The following is an 18341-nucleotide window of genomic DNA, read 5'->3' as shown; positions in this document are numbered from 1 at the left end:
ACAGACACCACAGAAATACAAGGCATCCTAAGAGACTACTACAAGCAACTCTATGCCAATAAAATGGACAACCTGGAAGAAATGGACAAATTCTTAGAAAGGTATAACCTTCCAAGACTGAACCAGGAAGAAACAGAAAATATTAACAGACCAATCACAAGTAATGAAATTGAAACTGTGATTAAAAATCTTCCAACAAACAAAAGTCCAGGACCAGACGGCTTCACAGGGGAATTCTATCAAACATTTAGAGAAGAGCTAACACCCATCCTTCTCAAACTCTTCCCAAACATTGCAGAGGAAAGAACACCCCCAAACTCATTCTATGAGGCCACCATCACCCTGATACCAAAACCAGACAAAGATACTACATAAAAGGAAAATTACAGACCAATATCACTGATGAATATAGATGCAAAAATCCTCAACAAAATACTAGCAAACAGAATCCAACAACACATTAAAAGGATCATACACCACAACCAAGTGGGATTTATCCCAGGGATGCAAGGATTCTTCAATGTATGCAAATCAATGAATGTGATACACAATTTTAACAAATTGAAGAATAAAAACCATATGATCATCTCAATAGATGAAGAAAAAGCTTTTGACAAAATTCAACACCCATTTCTGATAAAAACTCTCCAGAAAGTGGGCATAGAGGGAACCTACCTCCACATAATAAAGGCCATATACGACAAACCCACAGCAAACATCATTCTCAATGGTGAGAAACTGAAAGCATTTCCTCTAAGATCAGGGACGAGACAAGGATGTCCACTCTCACCACTATTATTCAACATAGTTTTGGAAGTACTAGCCACAGCAATCAGAGAAGAAAAAGAAATAAAAGGAGTACAAATTGGAAAAGAAGAAGTAAAACTGTCACTGTTTGCGGATGACATGATCCTATACATAGAGAATCCTAAAAATGCCACCAGAAAACTACTAGAGCTAATCGATGAATTTGGTAAAGTTGCAGGATACAAAATTAATGCACAGAAATCTCTTGCATTCCTATACACTAATGATGAAAAATCTGAAAGAGAAATTATGGAAGCACTCCCATTTACCATTGCAACTAAAAGAATAAAATACCTAGGAATAAACCTACCTAGGGAGACAAAAGACCTGTATGCAGAAAACTATAAGACACTGATGAAAGAAATTAAAGATGACACAAACAGATGGAGAGATATACCATGTTCTTGGATTGGAAGAATCAATATTGTGAAAATGACTATACTACCGAAAGCAATCTACAGATTCAATGCAATCCCTATCAAATTACCAATGGCATTTTTTATGGAACTAGAACAAATCATCTTAAAATTTGTATGGAGACAAAAAAGACCCCGAATAGCCAAAGCAGTCTTGAGGGAAAAAAACGGAGCTGGAGGAATCAGACTCCCTGTCTTTAGACTATACTACAAAGCTACAGTAATCAAGACAATATGGTACTGGCACAAAAACAGAAACATAGATCAATGGATCAAGACAGAAAGCCCAGAGATAAACCCACGCACCTATGGTCAACTAATCTATGACAAATGAGGCAAAGATATACAATGGAGAAAAGGCAGTCTCTTCAATAAGTGGTGCTGGGAAATCTGGACAGCTACATGTAAAAGAATGAAATTAGAATACTCCCTAACACCATACACAAAAATAAACTCAAAATGGATTCGAGATCTAAATATAAGACTGGACACTATAAAACTCTTAGAGGAAAACATAGGAAGAACACTCTTTAACATAAATCACAGCAAGATCTTTTTTGATCCACCTCTTAGAGTAATGGAAATAAAAACAAAAATAAACAAATGGGACCTAATGAAACTTCAAAGCTTTTGCACAGCAAAGGAAACCATAAAGAAGACGAAAAGACAACCCTCAGAATGGGAGAAAATATTTGCCAACGAATCAACGGACAAAGGATTAATCTCCAAAACATATAATCAGCTCATGTAGCTCAATATTAAAGAAACAAACAACCCAATCCAAAAATGGGCAGAGGACCTAAATAGACATTTCTCCAAAGAAGATATACAGATGGCCAAGAAGCAAATGAAAAGCTGCTCAACATCACTAATTATTAGAGAAATGCAAATCAAAACTACAATGAGGTATCACCTCACACCAGTTAGAATGGGCATCATCAGAAAATCTACAAACAACAAATGCTGGAGAGGGTGTGGAGAAAAGGGAACCCTCTTGTCCTGTTGGTGGGAATGTAAATTGATATAGCCACTATGGAGAACAATATGGAGGTTCCTTAAAAAACTAAAAATAGAATTACCATATGATCCAGCAATCCCACTACTGGGCATATACCCAGAGAAATCCATAATTCAAAAAGACACATGCACCCCAATGTTCATTGCAGCACTATTTACAATAGCCAGGTCATGGAAGCAACCTAAATGCCCATCGACAGATGAATGGATAAAGAAGTTGTGGTACATATATACAATGGAATATTACTCAGCCATTAAAAGGAACGAAATTGAGTCATTTGTTGAGACGTGGATGGATCTAGGGACTGTCATACAGAGTGAAGTAAGTCAGAAAGAGAAAAACAAATATTGTATATTAACGCATGTATGAGGAACCTAGAAAAATGGTACAGATGAACTGGTTTGCAGGGCAGAAGTTGAGACACAGATGTAGAGAACAAACGTATGGACACCAAGGGGGGAAAACCGCGGTGGGTTTGGGATGGTGGTGTGCTGAATTGGGCGATTGGGGTTGACATGTATACACTGATGTGTATAAAATTGATGACTGATTAAAAAAAAAAAAAGAAAGGTTATATTAATCACTCAGTACAGTATCCAACCATTATGGATATTTGTAATTATTCGTATCTGCCAAGCATCTTGAACATCTGCTTATGTTTTTGGCAATCCTTCACTTTATGAGGCATATACCACCTCCTACCACAGAAGCTGAAAATACCAGAGTCTCCCTTTTCTAATTTGCCTGGCAAGTAAGGTAAGAGAATATTAAACCTCTGAAAATTAGAATCACCCACCTCAGACTTTGAATGGAAGCTAGAAATTAGAGGACATTGGGGTAATCCAGAAATAATTCTGCTGGTGGGCAATAGCAGTAGCAGTAACTATGTCCAATTACTGAAGTGGTAGTAAAAGTTCTGGTGGTAGTTTCCAGCACAACCTGTGAAAACTTCAAGTTTGGTTCTCTGGTCCCATTCGACTGAAAGTATATAAACTACCCTTTTATGCTTAATTTAGCCAGAGTCAATTTTTGTTTCTTGTAACCAAGAACCCTAATATATATATATACTAAACCTTCAAGAGAGATTATCCATTATTTATATTTACTGCTGTTATTCTCCATTCGATAAGGTCAGACAACTTGGCTTATTTTTCTTCGTCTCCACAGAGCTTAGCACAGTGCCAATAATAGAGTAGGTGGCTAAAGTATCAATGTAAAGTTTAATAAATCATAGCACAAATGCTTTCCAGGAATTCAATAGACTTCTCCTTACCCTCACCTCAATTATAAAGTTGTCTGCCTTTTATTATCTTCTATACTTCATTCTATACAAAATTTTTCACGATGGAGAATTGCTATCAAGACTGATTTGAAAATATGTTATTTGTCTATATTCTGCGCTTTAATATTTCCTTTTGCATTAAAGTATAATTTGGGGGATACCTTTTCATATTAGAAAATAGTAGTGAGATTAAAATATAGTTATAGTTATAGAGCAAACTTTGATGCTGATCACTACAAATTTTTATACTTTTAATCTATTCATCTAGATTCGTTTTTATTTGGAGACATGGCTTTGCTACATCCCCCAAATAGTATTTTATTGAATATCCCAGTCTCCAGCAATCAATTTTCTGGCAGTGCTTGAACGTAGGGCCTCTGTTTTTCTATTTATGACTTTGCACCAATCTCCCCCACCCCATTCATATGCAAATGCAGAATATTTATCACAATACCTGTTCAAAGCAGACACTTGTTATAGGCCTTTTGAAAGACCCTTGCCATTTTGACCCCACTATGTTTTCACTTATGTTGTATGTCCAGGGTACACCTCTGAAAATGCTCAGCTTTACTGATGGAAAATCAATTGGTGATTTTTCCATTCTCATTTGGGGATATCTGTGTTCAGGTGGAAGTTACTGGGTACTGTTCTGAATTTAATGAAAAATAAGTGTGTGCAACATCGATTTGACACACAAATAATAGGCAGATAGATATAAATATATACTTAAGTGCAAATGGTTCATTATGTGAAAAAAAAATAAGAGCTAGTATAAATATTTGAATATATGTGTAGCTGTTTCTTCATGTAAGAAAAAAACTGGTAGGTTCTCTTTCTACAACAATATAATATAAACATATAATGTAAACATGATAAGGTCAGCTATAGTTTGGCAACAAACTAAGTCTTAAAATATGCATGACCTTTCATCTAGCAATTCCTCTCCTAGGGATTTATTCTAAGGAGATTATCAAAGATACATGCAAAAATTAATACATAAGGATTTTCATCAAGATATTATTTATAATAGTGGAAAATTAGAAACAATCAAAATGTCCAGCAATGGAAAATTAAGTTAATTATAGAAAGTTCATACGGAGGTAAGGTGTACTGCCATTAAAAATCATGTTGTTGGAGAATATTTATTGATATGGGAAAATACAATCCAATGCTAAGGTAAAATATAAGTTTCAAAAAAGTATTACAATGTAATACCACTTTGAAATATACAAATAAATGTAGTAATAAATGTAACTAGAGATATATAGATATATGCAAAAACATTAACAATGATTATCTCTGGATGGTGGTATTACAAATGTTATTTTGGTCATTGTATTCCTTTTTCTTACTTTTTGTACTTAATTTTCTGCATTTGGCATATACTTACTTTTGTAAATAGAAAAAAAATTGTGCTAAAAAGATCAGTTATGATAAGGTTGCAAAGGAGTTTACTGTTATAGCAATTCGTCTGCTCATACATTGTCTATTGAAAAATATAGTAGCCCTTTTGAAAGTGTTTGGTGAAATATAACTTCCATTTGTTTGGATATATGGAATCAGCCTGTAATATATTTGAGAATGAAGGGAGTGATATTGTGTTGTTTAAACTGTGATTGAAACTAATTCCTGGAAGTGGAATAAATAATTTAGAAACAGCATTGTTGATACTCAATCCCGATTAATTCTATTCTGTCTGAGTCTTTGAATTTATAGATTGTGAGCTGTCGTGAACCTAGAGAGAGTTTCTGTGATGAATGGAGATTGTGTGCTTCCTTAGAAATTCTCTGAAAATCAGATAAGACTCAACAGTCAGCTGCATGCCTTACTTTTGTATGTCTCAGAGACTACTTAATAGGTGCCAAGGTCAGTGACTATGTGTAGCCCTGGCTGCAGAAAGAATCAGCTCAGGGGCTGATTAGAATTAGAGTCAGAAGCAGGATCCAGGACAGATTTATGAAAAAGCCTGTTTTCCCCAGTGCAATCAGACCAAACACACATGTTGCCTAGACACCTGAGAGTCTAAGGCTAATGGTGTCACATTATATGTAGATTAGAATATACAGATGATGAAGTTCATGCTCTCAGGAACTTACAGTCTTAATTAAATCCAAAGAAAATGATGGCTCTCAAAAATTCCCTCAACTATGCATACCAGATTGGTCCAGAAAACAAGTGAAGCAGATATGTGTTTATCTAATATAAACATATATTTTTTTTTCTGGCCCAAATGCATTCAGAAACTTTCCATCATTGAAAAGTCAAAAGAACTTGTTTAGAAGACACTAGTAACGATGTACAAACCATTTGCAGAGAAAAAAGAGGACATATTTATAAAATAACAGAGAATCAAAAGACTACCTGGAGTAAAGACGCAGACGTAGAGAGTGGACTTGAGGACACGAGGAGGGGGACGAGTAAGCTGGGATGAAGTGAGAAAGTAGCATTGACATATATACACTACCAAATACAAAATAGATAGCTAGTGGGAAGCAGCTGCATTGCACGGGGAGATCAGCTCTGTGCTTTGTGACCACCTAGAGGGGTGGGATACAGAAGGTGGGAGGGAGACGCAAGAGGGAGGAGATATGGGGATATATATATATATATATATATATAAAATATATAGCTGATTCACTTTGTTATACAGCAGAAACTAACACACCACTGTAAAGCAATTATACTCCAATAAAGATGTTAATAAAAAAAGACTACCTGGAGCTTTGTACAGGCTTAGAATTTTCTACCCAGTTTTACCTAAAACACCTCATTCTTATTCTCATTATTTTTCTGTTTGATGGTAAACTAAATTTATCACTTTCACTCTCCAGATGCCTTTAGTTTTTCTTCCTAATCCTCTCTTTCCCTAAGTTGCAACACAACTCCTATTCACTTGGAAAAGATGAAAAAAATCTTAAGAATGAGAAACTAAGTACACCTCACCTCTACTTGAGAGAAGATGCACAAACATGTGTAACTAGTCAAATAATTGATTCAGATATCTCAAAAGCACTCATTGTACTTTAAAGAAACATTGGCAGCTATGGTAACTTCCACTGTTGAGACAACCTCTTGTTACTTAAATTACAAATTCATTTTTTAAAAAGCCAAATAAAACAAAAATAGACCTAAAAACAGATGTTTAAGTGTATGGTGTAGAGAGAAAACACAGTTGTAATGGCGATATGAGTATGAATTACCTCAATGCTGGATGTTCTGTCTACAATGCCAGTCTTCTATATCATTTTCAGTATGTAAAGTGGGTAGTTTGCATTTTATTAGCTGTTGGTTAGGTATTAATGAAAGGCTGCTTTTTAAAAAAATAAAGGCCAATCAACCAACACTTAACAAATATATCTGAGAAATCTCTTTTTTGTTAAGGCCATATTTAGATAATATCCGTACATTCAATTCATTTCTTTGTATTTTTTTTTAAACATCTTTATTGGAGTATAATTTCTTTACAATGGTGTGTTAGTTTCTGCTTTATAACAAAGTGAATCAGTTATACATATACATATGTTCGCATATCTCTTCCCTCTTGCATCTCTCTCCCTCCCACCCTCCCTATCCCACCCCTCTAGGTGGTCACAAAGCACCGAGCTGATCTCCCTCTGCTATGCGGCTGCTTCCCACTAGCTATCTACTTTACATTTGGTAGTGTATATATGTCCATGACACTCTCTCACCCTGTCACATCTCACCCCTCCCCCTCCCCATATCCTCCAGTCCATTCTCTAGTAGGTCTGTGTCTTTATTCCCATCTTGCCACTAGGTTCTTCATGACCGTTTTTTTCCCTTAGATTTCATATATATGTGTTAGCATACGGTATTTGTTTTTCTCTTTCTGACTTAACTTCACTCTGTATGACAGACTCTGACTCCATCCACCTCATTACAAATAACTCCATTTCATTTCTTTTTGTGGCTGAGTAATATTCCATTGTATATATGTGCCACATCTTCTTTATCCATTCATCCGATGATGGACACTTAGGGTGCTTCCATGTCCTGGCTATTGTAAATAGAACTGCAATGAACATTTTGGTACATGACTCTTTTTGAATTATGGTTTTCTCAGGGTATATGCCCAGTAGTGGGATTGCTGGGTCATATGGTAGTTCTACTTTTAGTTTTTTAAGGAACCTCCATACTGTTCTCCATAGTGGCTCTATCAATTTACATTCCCACCAACAGTGCAAGAGGGTTCCCTTTTCTTCACACCCTCTCCAGCATTTATTGTTTCTAGATTTTTTGATGATGGCCATTCTGACCGGTGTGAGATGATACCTCATTGTAGTTTTGATTTGCATTTCCCTATGATTAATGATGTTGAGCATTCTTTCATGTGTCTGTTGGCAATCTGTATATCTTCTTTGGAGAAATGTCTATTTACATCTTCTGCCCATTTTTGAATTGGGTTGTTTGTTTTTTTGTTATTGAGCTCCATGAGCTGCTTGTAAATCTTGGAGATTAATCCTTTGTCAGTTGCTTCATTTGCAAATATTTTCTCCCATTCTGAGGGTTGTCTTTTGATCTTGTTTATGGTTTCCTTTGCTGTGCAAAAGCTTTTAAGTTTCATTAGGTCCCATTTGTTTATATTTGTTTTTATTTCCATTTCTCTAGGAGCTGGGTCAAAAAGGATCTTGCTGTGATTTATGTCATAGAGTGTTCTGCTAATGTTTTCCTCTAAGAGTTAGATAGTGTCTGGCCTTACACTTAGGTCTTTAATCCATTTTGAGTTTATTTTTGTGTATGGTGTCAGGGAGTGTTCTAATTTCATACTTTTACATGTACCAGTCCAATTTTCGCAGCACCACTTATTGAAGAGGCTGTCTTTTCTCCACTGTATATGCTTGCCTCCTTTATCAAAGATAAGGTGACCATATGTGCGTGGGTTTATCTCTGGGCTTTCTATCCTGTTCCCTTGATCTATATTTCTGTTTTTGTGCCAGTACCAAACTGTTTTGATTACTGTAGCTTTGTAATATAGTCTGAAGTCAGGGAGCCTGATTCTTCCAGCTCCATTTTTTGTTCTCAAGATTGTTTTGGCTATTCGGGATCTTCTGTGTTTCCATACAAATTGTGAAATTTTTTGTTCTAGTTCTGTGAAAAATGCCAGTGGTAGTTTGATAGGGATTGCATTGAATCTGTAGATTGCTTTGGGTAGTAGAGTCATTTTCACAATGTTGATTCTTCCAATCCAAGAACATGGTATATCTCTCCATCTATTTGTATCATCTTTAATTTCTTTCATCATTGTCCTATAATTTTCTGCATACAGGTCTTTTGTCTCCTTAGGTAGGTTTATTCCTAGATATTTTATTCTTTTTGTTGCAATGGTAAACGGGAGTGTTTTCTTAATTTCACTTTCAGATTTTTCGTCATTAGTGTATAGAAATGCAAGAGATTTCTGTGCATTAATTTTGTATCCTGCTACTTTACCAAATTCATTGATTAGCTCTAGTAGTTTTCAGGTAGCATCTTTAGGATTCTCTATGTATAGTATCATGTCATCTGCAAACAGTGACAGATTTACTTCTTCTTCTCCGATTTGGATTCCTTTTATTTCTTTTTCTTCTCTGATTGCTGTGTCTAACACTTCCAAAACTATGTTGAATAATAGTGGTGAGAGTGGGCAACCTTGTCTTGTTCCTGATCTTAGTGGAAATGGTTTCAGTTTTTCACCATTGAGGACAATGTTGGCTGTGGGTTTGTCATATATGGCCTTTATTATGTTGAGGAAATTTCCCTCTATGCCTACTTTCTGCAGGGCTTTTATCATAAATGGTTGTTGAATTTTGTCGAAAGCTTTCTCTGCATCTATTGAGATGATCATATGGTTTTTCTCCTTCAGTTTGTTAATATGATGTATCACGTTGATTGATTTGCGTATATTGAAGAATCCTTGCATTCCTGGGATAAACCCCACTTGATCATGGTGTATGATCCTTTTAATGTGCTGTTGGATTCTGTTTGCTAGTATTTTGTTGAGGATTTTTGCATCTATGTTCATCAGTGATATTGGCCTGTAGTTTTCTTTCTTTGTGACATCTTTGTCTGGTTTTGGTATCAGGGTGATGGTGGCCTCGTAGAATGAGTTGGGGAGTGTTCCTCCCTCTGCAATATTTTGGAAGAGTTTGAGAAGGATAGGTGTTAGCTCTTCTCTAAATGTTTGATAGAATTCACCTGTGAAGCCATCTGGTCCTGGGCTTTTGTTTGTTGGAAGGTTTTTAATCACAGTTTCAATTTCAGTGCTTGTGATTGGTCTGTTCATATTTTCTATTTCTTCCTGGTTCAGTCTCGGCAGTTTGTGCATTTCTAAGAATCTGTCCATTTCTTCCAGGTTGTCCATTTTATTGGCATAGAGTTGCTTGTAGTAATCTCTCATGATCTTTTGTATTTCTGCAGTGTCAGTGGTTACTTCTCCTTTTTCATTTCTAATTCTATTGATCTGAGTCTTCTCCCTTTTTCTCTTGATGAGTCTGGCTAATGGTTTATCAATTTTGTTTATCTTCTCAAAGAACCAGCTTTTAGTTTCATTGATTTTTGCTATTGTTTCCTTCATTTCTTTTTCATTTATTTCTGACCTGATCTTTATGATTTCTTTCCTTCTGCTAGCTTTGGGGTTTTTTTGTTCTTCTTTCTCTAATTGCTTTAGGTGCAAGGTTAGGTTGTTTATTCGAGATGTTTCCTGATTCTTGAGGTAGGCCTGTATTGCTATAAACTTCCCTCTTAGTACTGCTTTTGCTGCATCCCATAGGTTTTGGGTCGTCGTGTCTCCATTGTCATTTTTTTCTAGGTATTTTTTGATTTCTTCAGTCATCATTTCCTTGTTAAGTAGTGTATTGTGTAGCCTCCATGTGTTTGTATTTTTTACAGATCTTTTCCTGTAATTGATATCTAGTCTCAGAGCGTTGTGGTTGGAAAAGATACTTGATACGATTTCAATTTTCTTAAATTTACCAAGGCTTGATTTGTGACCCAAGATATGATCTATCCTGGAGAATCTTCCATGAGCGCTTGAGAAAAATGTGTATTCTGTTGTTTTTGGGTGGACTGTCCTATAAATATCAAGTAAGTCCATCTTGTTTAATGTATCATTTAAAGCTTGTGTTTCCTTATTTATTTTCATTTTGGATGATCTGTCCATTGGTGAAAGTGGGGTGTTAAAGTCCCCTACTATGATTGTGTTGCTGTCGATTTCCCCTTTTATGGCTGTTAGTATTTGCCTTATGTATTGAGGTGCTCCTATGTTGGGTGAATAAATATTTACAACTGTTATACCTTCCTCTTGGATCGATCCCTTGATCATTATATGGTGTCCTTCTTTGTCTCTTGTAATAGTCTTTATTTTAAAGTCTATTTTGTCTGATATGAGAATTGCTACTCCAGCTTTCTTTTGATTTCCATTTGCATGGAATATCTTTTTCCTTCCCCTAACTTTCAGTCTGTATGTGTCTCTAGGTCTGAAGTGGGTCTCTTGTAGACAGCATTTATATGGGTCTTGTTTTGTATCTGTTCAGCCAGTCTGTGTCTTTTGGTGGGAGCATTCAATCCATTTACATTTAAGGTAATTATTGATATGTATGTTCCTATTCCCATTTTCTTAAATGTTTTGGGGTTGTTATTGTAGGTGTTTTCCTTCTCTTGTGTTTCTTGCCTAGAGAAGTTCCTTTAGCATTTGTTGTAAAGCTGGTTTGGTGGTGCTGAACTCTCTCAGCTTTTGCTTGTCTGTAAAGCTTTTAATTTCTCCATCACATCTGAATGAGACCCTTGCTGGGTAGAGTAATCTTGGTTGTAGGTTTTTCTCCTTCATCACTTTAAGTATATCCTGCCACTCCCTTCTGGTTTGCAGAGTTTCTGCTGAAAGATCAGCTGTTACCCTTATGGGGATTCCCTTGTGTGTTATTTGTTGTTTTTCCCTTGCTGCTTTTAATATGTTTTCTTTATATTTAATTTTGGATAGTTTGATTAATATGTGTCTTGGCGTGTTTCTGCTTGGATTCATCCTGTATGGGACTCTCTGTGCTTCCAGGACTTGATTAACTATTTCCTTTCCCATATTAGGGAACTTTTCAACTATAATGTCTTCAAATATTTTCTGAGTCCCTTTCTTTTTCTCTTCTTTTTCTGGGACCCCTATAATTCGAATGTTGGTGCGTTTAATGTTGTCCCAGAGGTCTCTGAGACTGTCCTCAGTTCTTTTCATTCTTTTTTCTTTATTCTGCTCTGCAGTAGTTATTTCCACCATTTTATCTTCCAGGTCACTTATCCGTTCTTCTGCCTCAGTTATTCTGCTATTGATCCCTTCTAGATTATTTTTAATTTCATTTATTGTGTTTTTCATCTTTGCTTGGTTCCTCTTTAGTTCTTCTACATCCTTGTTAAATGTTTCTTGCATTTTGTCTATTCTATTTCCAAGATTTTGGATCATCCTTACTATCGTTAATCTGAATTCTTTTTCAGGTAGACTACCTATGTCCTCCTCATTTGTTAGGTCTGGTGTGTTTTGACCCTGCTCCTTCACCTGCTGTGTTGTTTTCTGTCTTCTCATTTTGCTTATCTTACTGTGTTTGGGGTCTCCTTTTCACAGGCTGCAGGTTCGTAGTTCCTGTTGTTTTTGGTATCTGTTCCCAGTGGCTAAGGTCGGTTCAGTGGGTTGTGTAGGCTTCCTGGTGGAGGGAACTAGTGCCTGTGTTCTGATGGATGAGGCTGAATCTTGTCTTTCTGGTGGGCACGTCCACGTCTTGTGGTGTGTTTTGGGGTGTCTGTGGCATTATTATGATTTTAGTTAGCCTCTCTGCCAATGGATGGGGCTGTGTTCCTCTTTTGCTAGTTGTTTGGCATAGGGTGTCCAGCACTGTAGCTTGCTGGTCGTTGAGTGAAGCTGGGTCTTGATGTTGAGATGGAGGTCTCTGAAAGATTTTCGCCATTTGGTATTATGTGGAGTTGGGAGGTCTGTTGTGGACCAGTGTCCTGAAGTTGGCTCTCCCACCTCAGAGGCACAGCCCTGATGCCTGGCTGGAGCACCAAGAGCCTTTCATCCACACGGCTCAGAGTAAAAGGGAGAAAAAATAGAAAGAAAAAAAGAAAGAGGATAAAATAAAATGAAATAAAATAAAGCTATTATAAAGCAAAGCTATACAGACAAAATCTCACCCAGAAGCATACACGTATACACTCACAAAAAAAAGGAAAAGGGGGAAAATTAATATATCCTGCTCCCAAAGTCCACCTCCTGAGTTTGGGATGATTCTTTGTCTATTCATGTATTCAACAGATGCAGGCACGTCAAGTTGTTTGTGGAGTTTTAATCTGCTGCTTCTGAGGCTGCTGGGAGAGATTTCCCTTTCTCTTCTTTGTTCGCACAGCTCCTGGGGTTCAGCTTTGGATTTGGACCTGCCTCTGCGTGTACATCGCCTGAGGGCGTCTGTTCCCCGCCCAGACAGAACAGGGTTAAAGGAGCAGCTGCTTCGGGGTCTCTGGCTCACTCAGGCTGGGGGTAGGGAAGGATACGGATGTGGGGCGAGCCTGCAGCAGCAGAGGCCGGCATGATGTTGCAGCAGCCTGAGGCGCGCCATGCGTCCTCCTGGGGAAGTTGTCCTGGGATCACGGGAGCCTGGCCTTGGTGGGCTGCACCGGCTCCCGGGAGGGGTGGTGTGGAGAGTGACCTGTGCCCGCACACAGGCTTTTTGGTGGAGGCAGCAGCAGCCTTAGCGTCTCATGCCCATCTCTGGGGTCCGCGCTGATAGCCGCGGCTCGTGCCCGTCTCTGGAGTTTGTTTAGGCAGCGCTCTGAATCCCCTCTCCTTGCGTGCCACGAAACAAAGAGGGAAGAAAAAGTCTCTTGCCTCTTGGGCAGCTGCAGACTTTTTCCCGGACTCCCTCCCGGCTAGCTGTGGTGCTCTAACCCCTTCAGGCTGTGTTCATGCCGCCAACCCCAGTCTTCTCCCTGGGATCCGACCGAAGCCCGAGCCTCAGCTCCCAGCCCCCGCCCGCCCTGGAGGGTGAGCAGACAAGCCTCTCGGGCTGGTGAGTGCTGGTCGGCACTGATTCTCTGTGCTGGAATCTCTCCGCTTTTCCCTCTGCGCCCCTGTTGCTGTGGGGTCCGCGCTGATAGCCGCGGCTTGCGCCCATCTCTGGAGTTCGTTTAGGTGGTGCTCTGAATACCCTCTCGTCGCGCACAAGGAAACAAAGAGGCAAGAAAAAGTCTCTTGCCTCTTTGGTAGCTGCAGACTTTTTCCCGGACTCCCTCCCGGCTAGCTGTGGTGCACTAACCCCTTCAGGCTGTGTTCATGCCGCCAACCCCAGTCCTCTCCCTTCGATCCGACCGAAGCCCGAGCCTCAGCTCCCAGCCCCCGCCCGCCACAGCGGGTGAGCTGACAGGCCTCTCAGGCTGGTGAGTGCTGCTCGGCGCTGAGCCTCTGTGTGGGAATCTCTCCACTTTGCCCTCCGCACCCCTATGGCTGTGCTCTCCTCTGTGGCTCCGAAGCTTCCCCCCTCTGCCACCCGCAGTCTCCGCCTGCAAAGGGGCTTCCTAGTGTGTGGAAACCTTTCCTCCTTCACGGCTCCCTCCCACTGGTGCAGGTCCTGTCCCTATTCTTTTGTCTCTGTGATTTCTTTTTTCTTTTGCCCTACCCAAGTACGTGGGTAGTTTCTTGCCTTTTGGGAGGTCTGACGTCTTCTGCCAGCATTCAGTGGGTGTTCTGTAGGAGCAGTTCCACGTGTAGATGTATTTCTAATGTATCTGTGGGAAGGAAGGTGATCTCCGCGTCTTACTCTTCCGCCGTCTTGCCCTCCTCCTTCCATTTCTTTGTATTTTTAACGATGGCAGTTCTCATGTGTAGCTCTGAACACCTGGTGCTCTTTAAAAAGCAAACAGATTTTCAAATGTATTAGGGAACTTTTCAATACGTTACAAGTTGTTCAGAAAGGTACACAAAACATCCTCTTGCAGTTTTGCAAAAAACTCTTTTCTTGTGAGAGTAACAAGAGCAGTGGTTGCAATTCAGATAAAGTGGTGACCACTTTATCTGAATTGGGTAAAGTACAAACAAACAACAGATGAGTAAACAAAAACTCATATTAAAATAAATGAATTATTTAAAATTTTGAGAAAGGTATTTCATTCTTGTGGGATTGTCGTTGAGAGGTGTTCTAGAATGAGCAATTCTGCCAGGACAAATTATCTGTTAGCATACTCTCAAGACACTGCTGGAGAAATGGGGCCAAATTTTCCTGCACTGGGTAGACATGACCTAAATTTTCAAAAGCAACAATAGCATATAGGTCTAGTATAAATTCAAGCCTACTTTTCTTTTCTTTTTTTTTATACTTAATTTTATTATTATTATTATTTTTAACATCTTTATTGGAGTATAATTGCTTTACAATGGTGTGTTAGTTTCTGCTTTATAACAAAGTGAATCAGTTATACATATACATATGTCCCCATAGCAAAGATCAATAAAACTAAAAGCTGGTTCTTTGAGAAGATAAACGAAATTGATAAACCATTAGCCAGACTCATCAAGAAAAAAAGGGACAAGACTCAAATCAATGGAATTGGAAATGAAAAAGGAGAAGTAACAACTGACACTGCAGAGATACAAACTATCATGAGCGATTACTGCAAGCAACTATGTCAATAAAGTGGACAACCTGGAAGAAATGGACAAATTCTTAGAAATGCACAACCTTCTGAGACTGAACCAGGAAGAAGTGGAAAATATGAACAGACCAATCACAAGCACTGAAATTGAAACTGTGATTAAAAATCTTCCAACAAACAAAAGCCCAGGACCAGATGGCTTCACAGGGGAATTCTAACAAACATTTAGAGAAGAGCTAACACCTATCCTTCTCAAACTCTTCCAAAATATAGCAGAGAGAGGAACACTTCTAAACTCATTCTATGAGGCCACCATCACTCTGACACCAAAACCAGACAAAGATGTCACAAAGAAAGAAAACTACAGGCCAATATCACTGATGAACATAGATGCAAAAATCCTCAACAAAATACTAGTAAACAGAATCCAACAGCACATTAAAAGGATCATGCACTATGATCAAGTGGGGTTTATCCCAGGAATGCAAGGATTCTTCAATATACACAAATCAATCAACGTGATACCCCATATTAACTAATTGAAGGAGAAAAACCATATGATCATCTCAATAGATGCAGAGAAAGCTTTCAACAAAATTCAACACCTATTTATGATAAAAACCCTCCAGAAAGTAGCCATAGAGGGAACTTTCCTCAACATAATAAAGCCTACTTTTCTTATTTGGATACAGTAAAAACCTAGATTTGTCATCTTCTCTTTCTACCATACCGTATTCTCTATATACTACCAATAAAAGAATCTTGAAAACAGATTTATACAATCTCAACTTGTACAAGGCTCATATCTGAATTATGTTCATTGTTCCTCTGTGTTCCCATGACACATATATCTTATTATTAGCACTTCTTATATGGTTTTGTTATTAGATTATGCGTTCCTGTCTCATAAGGTTGCTGTGAAAATTAGATGAAATAATATGCATACCGTGCATGGCATAAAGTAGGCATTCAGTAACTGGTATCTCCTATTATATTGATGAAGGAGGCTTCTGTCTATATGAATAATTTGAGTGATCTCAAAAAAGTCCCCTTATTCTCCAAAATATCTCCACCATGTCCTTTTCACTGACTAATGCCACCATTAGATTTTTAAATATTTCCTTTGTCTTTCCTTTCTCTCTTTCCTCCCTTCCTCCCTCCCTCCCTCCCTCCCACCCTTCCTTCCTTCCTTCCTTTCTTTTTCTTCCTTCCTTATTTCTCATATACTGTTAAAATACCCATTGTGGCAGATATTTCTTGTTGCTTACTTATTGCATGCCCATTACATGTCTTTCTTTTTCCTTACTAACAAAAAGCTTACTTTGTTCATGGTAGTAGTGCCAGCTAAAAACAGCTCTATTTCCCAATTTCCCAGTAGCTGTGTTAAATAGTTAGGAGTAGCCATGAGACATAACTCTGATCAGTGAGATGTATGAGGAAGTCTCTGGAAAGGGCATCTCTTTCTGATTTTAAAGGTGAAACCTTGCTAAAAGAAAGTCTTTCACCTTTTTTGCCCCTTTTTGCACTCCTCTCTTTTTCCTGCCAGGATCTCAGGTGTTAGGCTCAGAGATACAACAGTTATTTCACAATCATGAGGCAACAAGTATGAAAGCAAAAGTTTATACTGCTAAATATGGTAAAGGATGATATTAGAAAGAATATAGGTCTTTGATAGTATCATTAAGCTACAGTACTAGCCTTAGATTGCTTACCCCCAAATTTATCTCTTTAAGCACTTATAGTAAGATTTTTTGTTATTTGCAGCAGAATGCATTCTTAACTGCTACATCAATCTTTTTAGATGGAGTAACATATTATTAGTCATCTACTCTATCCAATCAATTTCAATATGAAATATCCGCAGAGAATTTTATAATACAGTGAAGGGAAAAGCTCAGAACATTGTTTAGGCAGAACAGCCCTATAAGAATGCTAGGAGATGGTATGAGAATATTCGGTCCTTTCTGAAGGAAGGAGATATTTCATTTCAGATAGAAGGCATATAAGACAGGCATAGGCCACCTAGCAATTTGTTCAGGGGCCACAAGGTTAAGGGTTTCAGAACTATTCAAAATTTTTGTTAGCACATTTTGCTATGACTCCAGGTCTGATTTTATAATAACTTTCATAGCATATTCAATGGAATAAAACCAGCAAGAGTTACAATTTTATACAGTAGCCAAAGGGTTAGTTGACACAATTATCTTCCTGGGATTATTATCAGTTCTGATTTTTTTTTTCTTTCACCGTGGACCAATATCTGCTTCTTTATTTTTTCTAATAAATACTAAAAGTAAGGTGGTCCCAATTTCACCTCCAGATAGTTCTGAGTTTTATAACTCACTTGTCACTTAACCTTGCACCAAGTAGACAACATATTTAGAAATAGGATAATCTACTAGAAGTAAGAGACATAAGTCATCCTTAAAATAAAAAGAGCTTTTCTGTTTAATCAGGGGTGACTGCATTAGAAAGAGCTATCTTGGACTGATCTCCTATGATCAACAAATTGTTTTACTTGGCTGAGTGAATTAATCCACTTTCTATTATTATTATTACTATTATTTCAAAATTTTAGTGAACTGACAGCTTATGGTCAAATTAATTTAGAAAATTTATGTTGAAATGCTTTGAAAAACTGAGAAGTACTCTATAAATGTAAGTCCTCTATTACGTACTGTAGTATAGCATATTTTCTATCAATGATGCACCAATGGAGTAAAAACGTGTATACACAGGCTGAGTAAAGTTTGATTTTTATACTTTTGTTCATAGGTAGGGAAAGACAAAAAATTAAAAATTTCATCAAGTCCTTAGATTTCTGAGAGATAGCATGCTATAGTGGGATCAAACACACTTAGATACACTACTTATTAGCTAAATGACCTTGAACAAGTGAGTCAACCTTACTGATCTTCCAATCTCTCTTCTGTAAAATGGGAAAAATACTTCGTGTTAGGGTTGAATGATTGACATAATGAATATAAAACAGCAAACACCGGCCTGGTAATTAATAGCACTAATGAAATATTTGAGGCATGTGGGTGTTTTGTGTTGAATTGTGTTCCTTCCCTCCCCTCAGAAAAAGAGATATGTTGAAGTTCTAACCCCTAGTGCCTTAGAATTTATTAGTATCTTATTTGGAAATAAGGTCACTGCAGGTGTTATTAGTTAAGATGTTGTCATACTGGGGTAGAGTGAGCTC

General features: G+C 37.9%; 1 protein-coding gene across 1 annotated transcript in view; it reads right to left on the bottom strand.

Moving 5' to 3' along the window:
* LOC309653050 (uncharacterized protein) overlaps window positions 1-11968 on the bottom strand; it is a 324817-nt gene extending 312849 nt beyond the window's left edge. The window contains exon 1 of the mRNA XM_082447427.1: window positions 11298-11968. Within this exon, the coding sequence (XP_082303553.1) occupies window positions 11298-11960 (663 nt within the window). The 5' untranslated portion in view covers window positions 11961-11968. The remainder of the gene's footprint in view (window positions 1-11297) is intronic.
* Between the last annotated feature and the right edge of the window lie 6373 nt (window positions 11969-18341).

Source organism: Balaenoptera physalus (genome assembly GCF_965194825.1).
Source record: "Balaenoptera physalus genome assembly, chromosome: X".
Classification (NCBI taxonomy): domain Eukaryota; kingdom Metazoa; phylum Chordata; class Mammalia; order Artiodactyla; family Balaenopteridae; genus Balaenoptera; species Balaenoptera physalus.
This window is presented reverse-complemented; position numbering and strand designations above follow the sequence as displayed.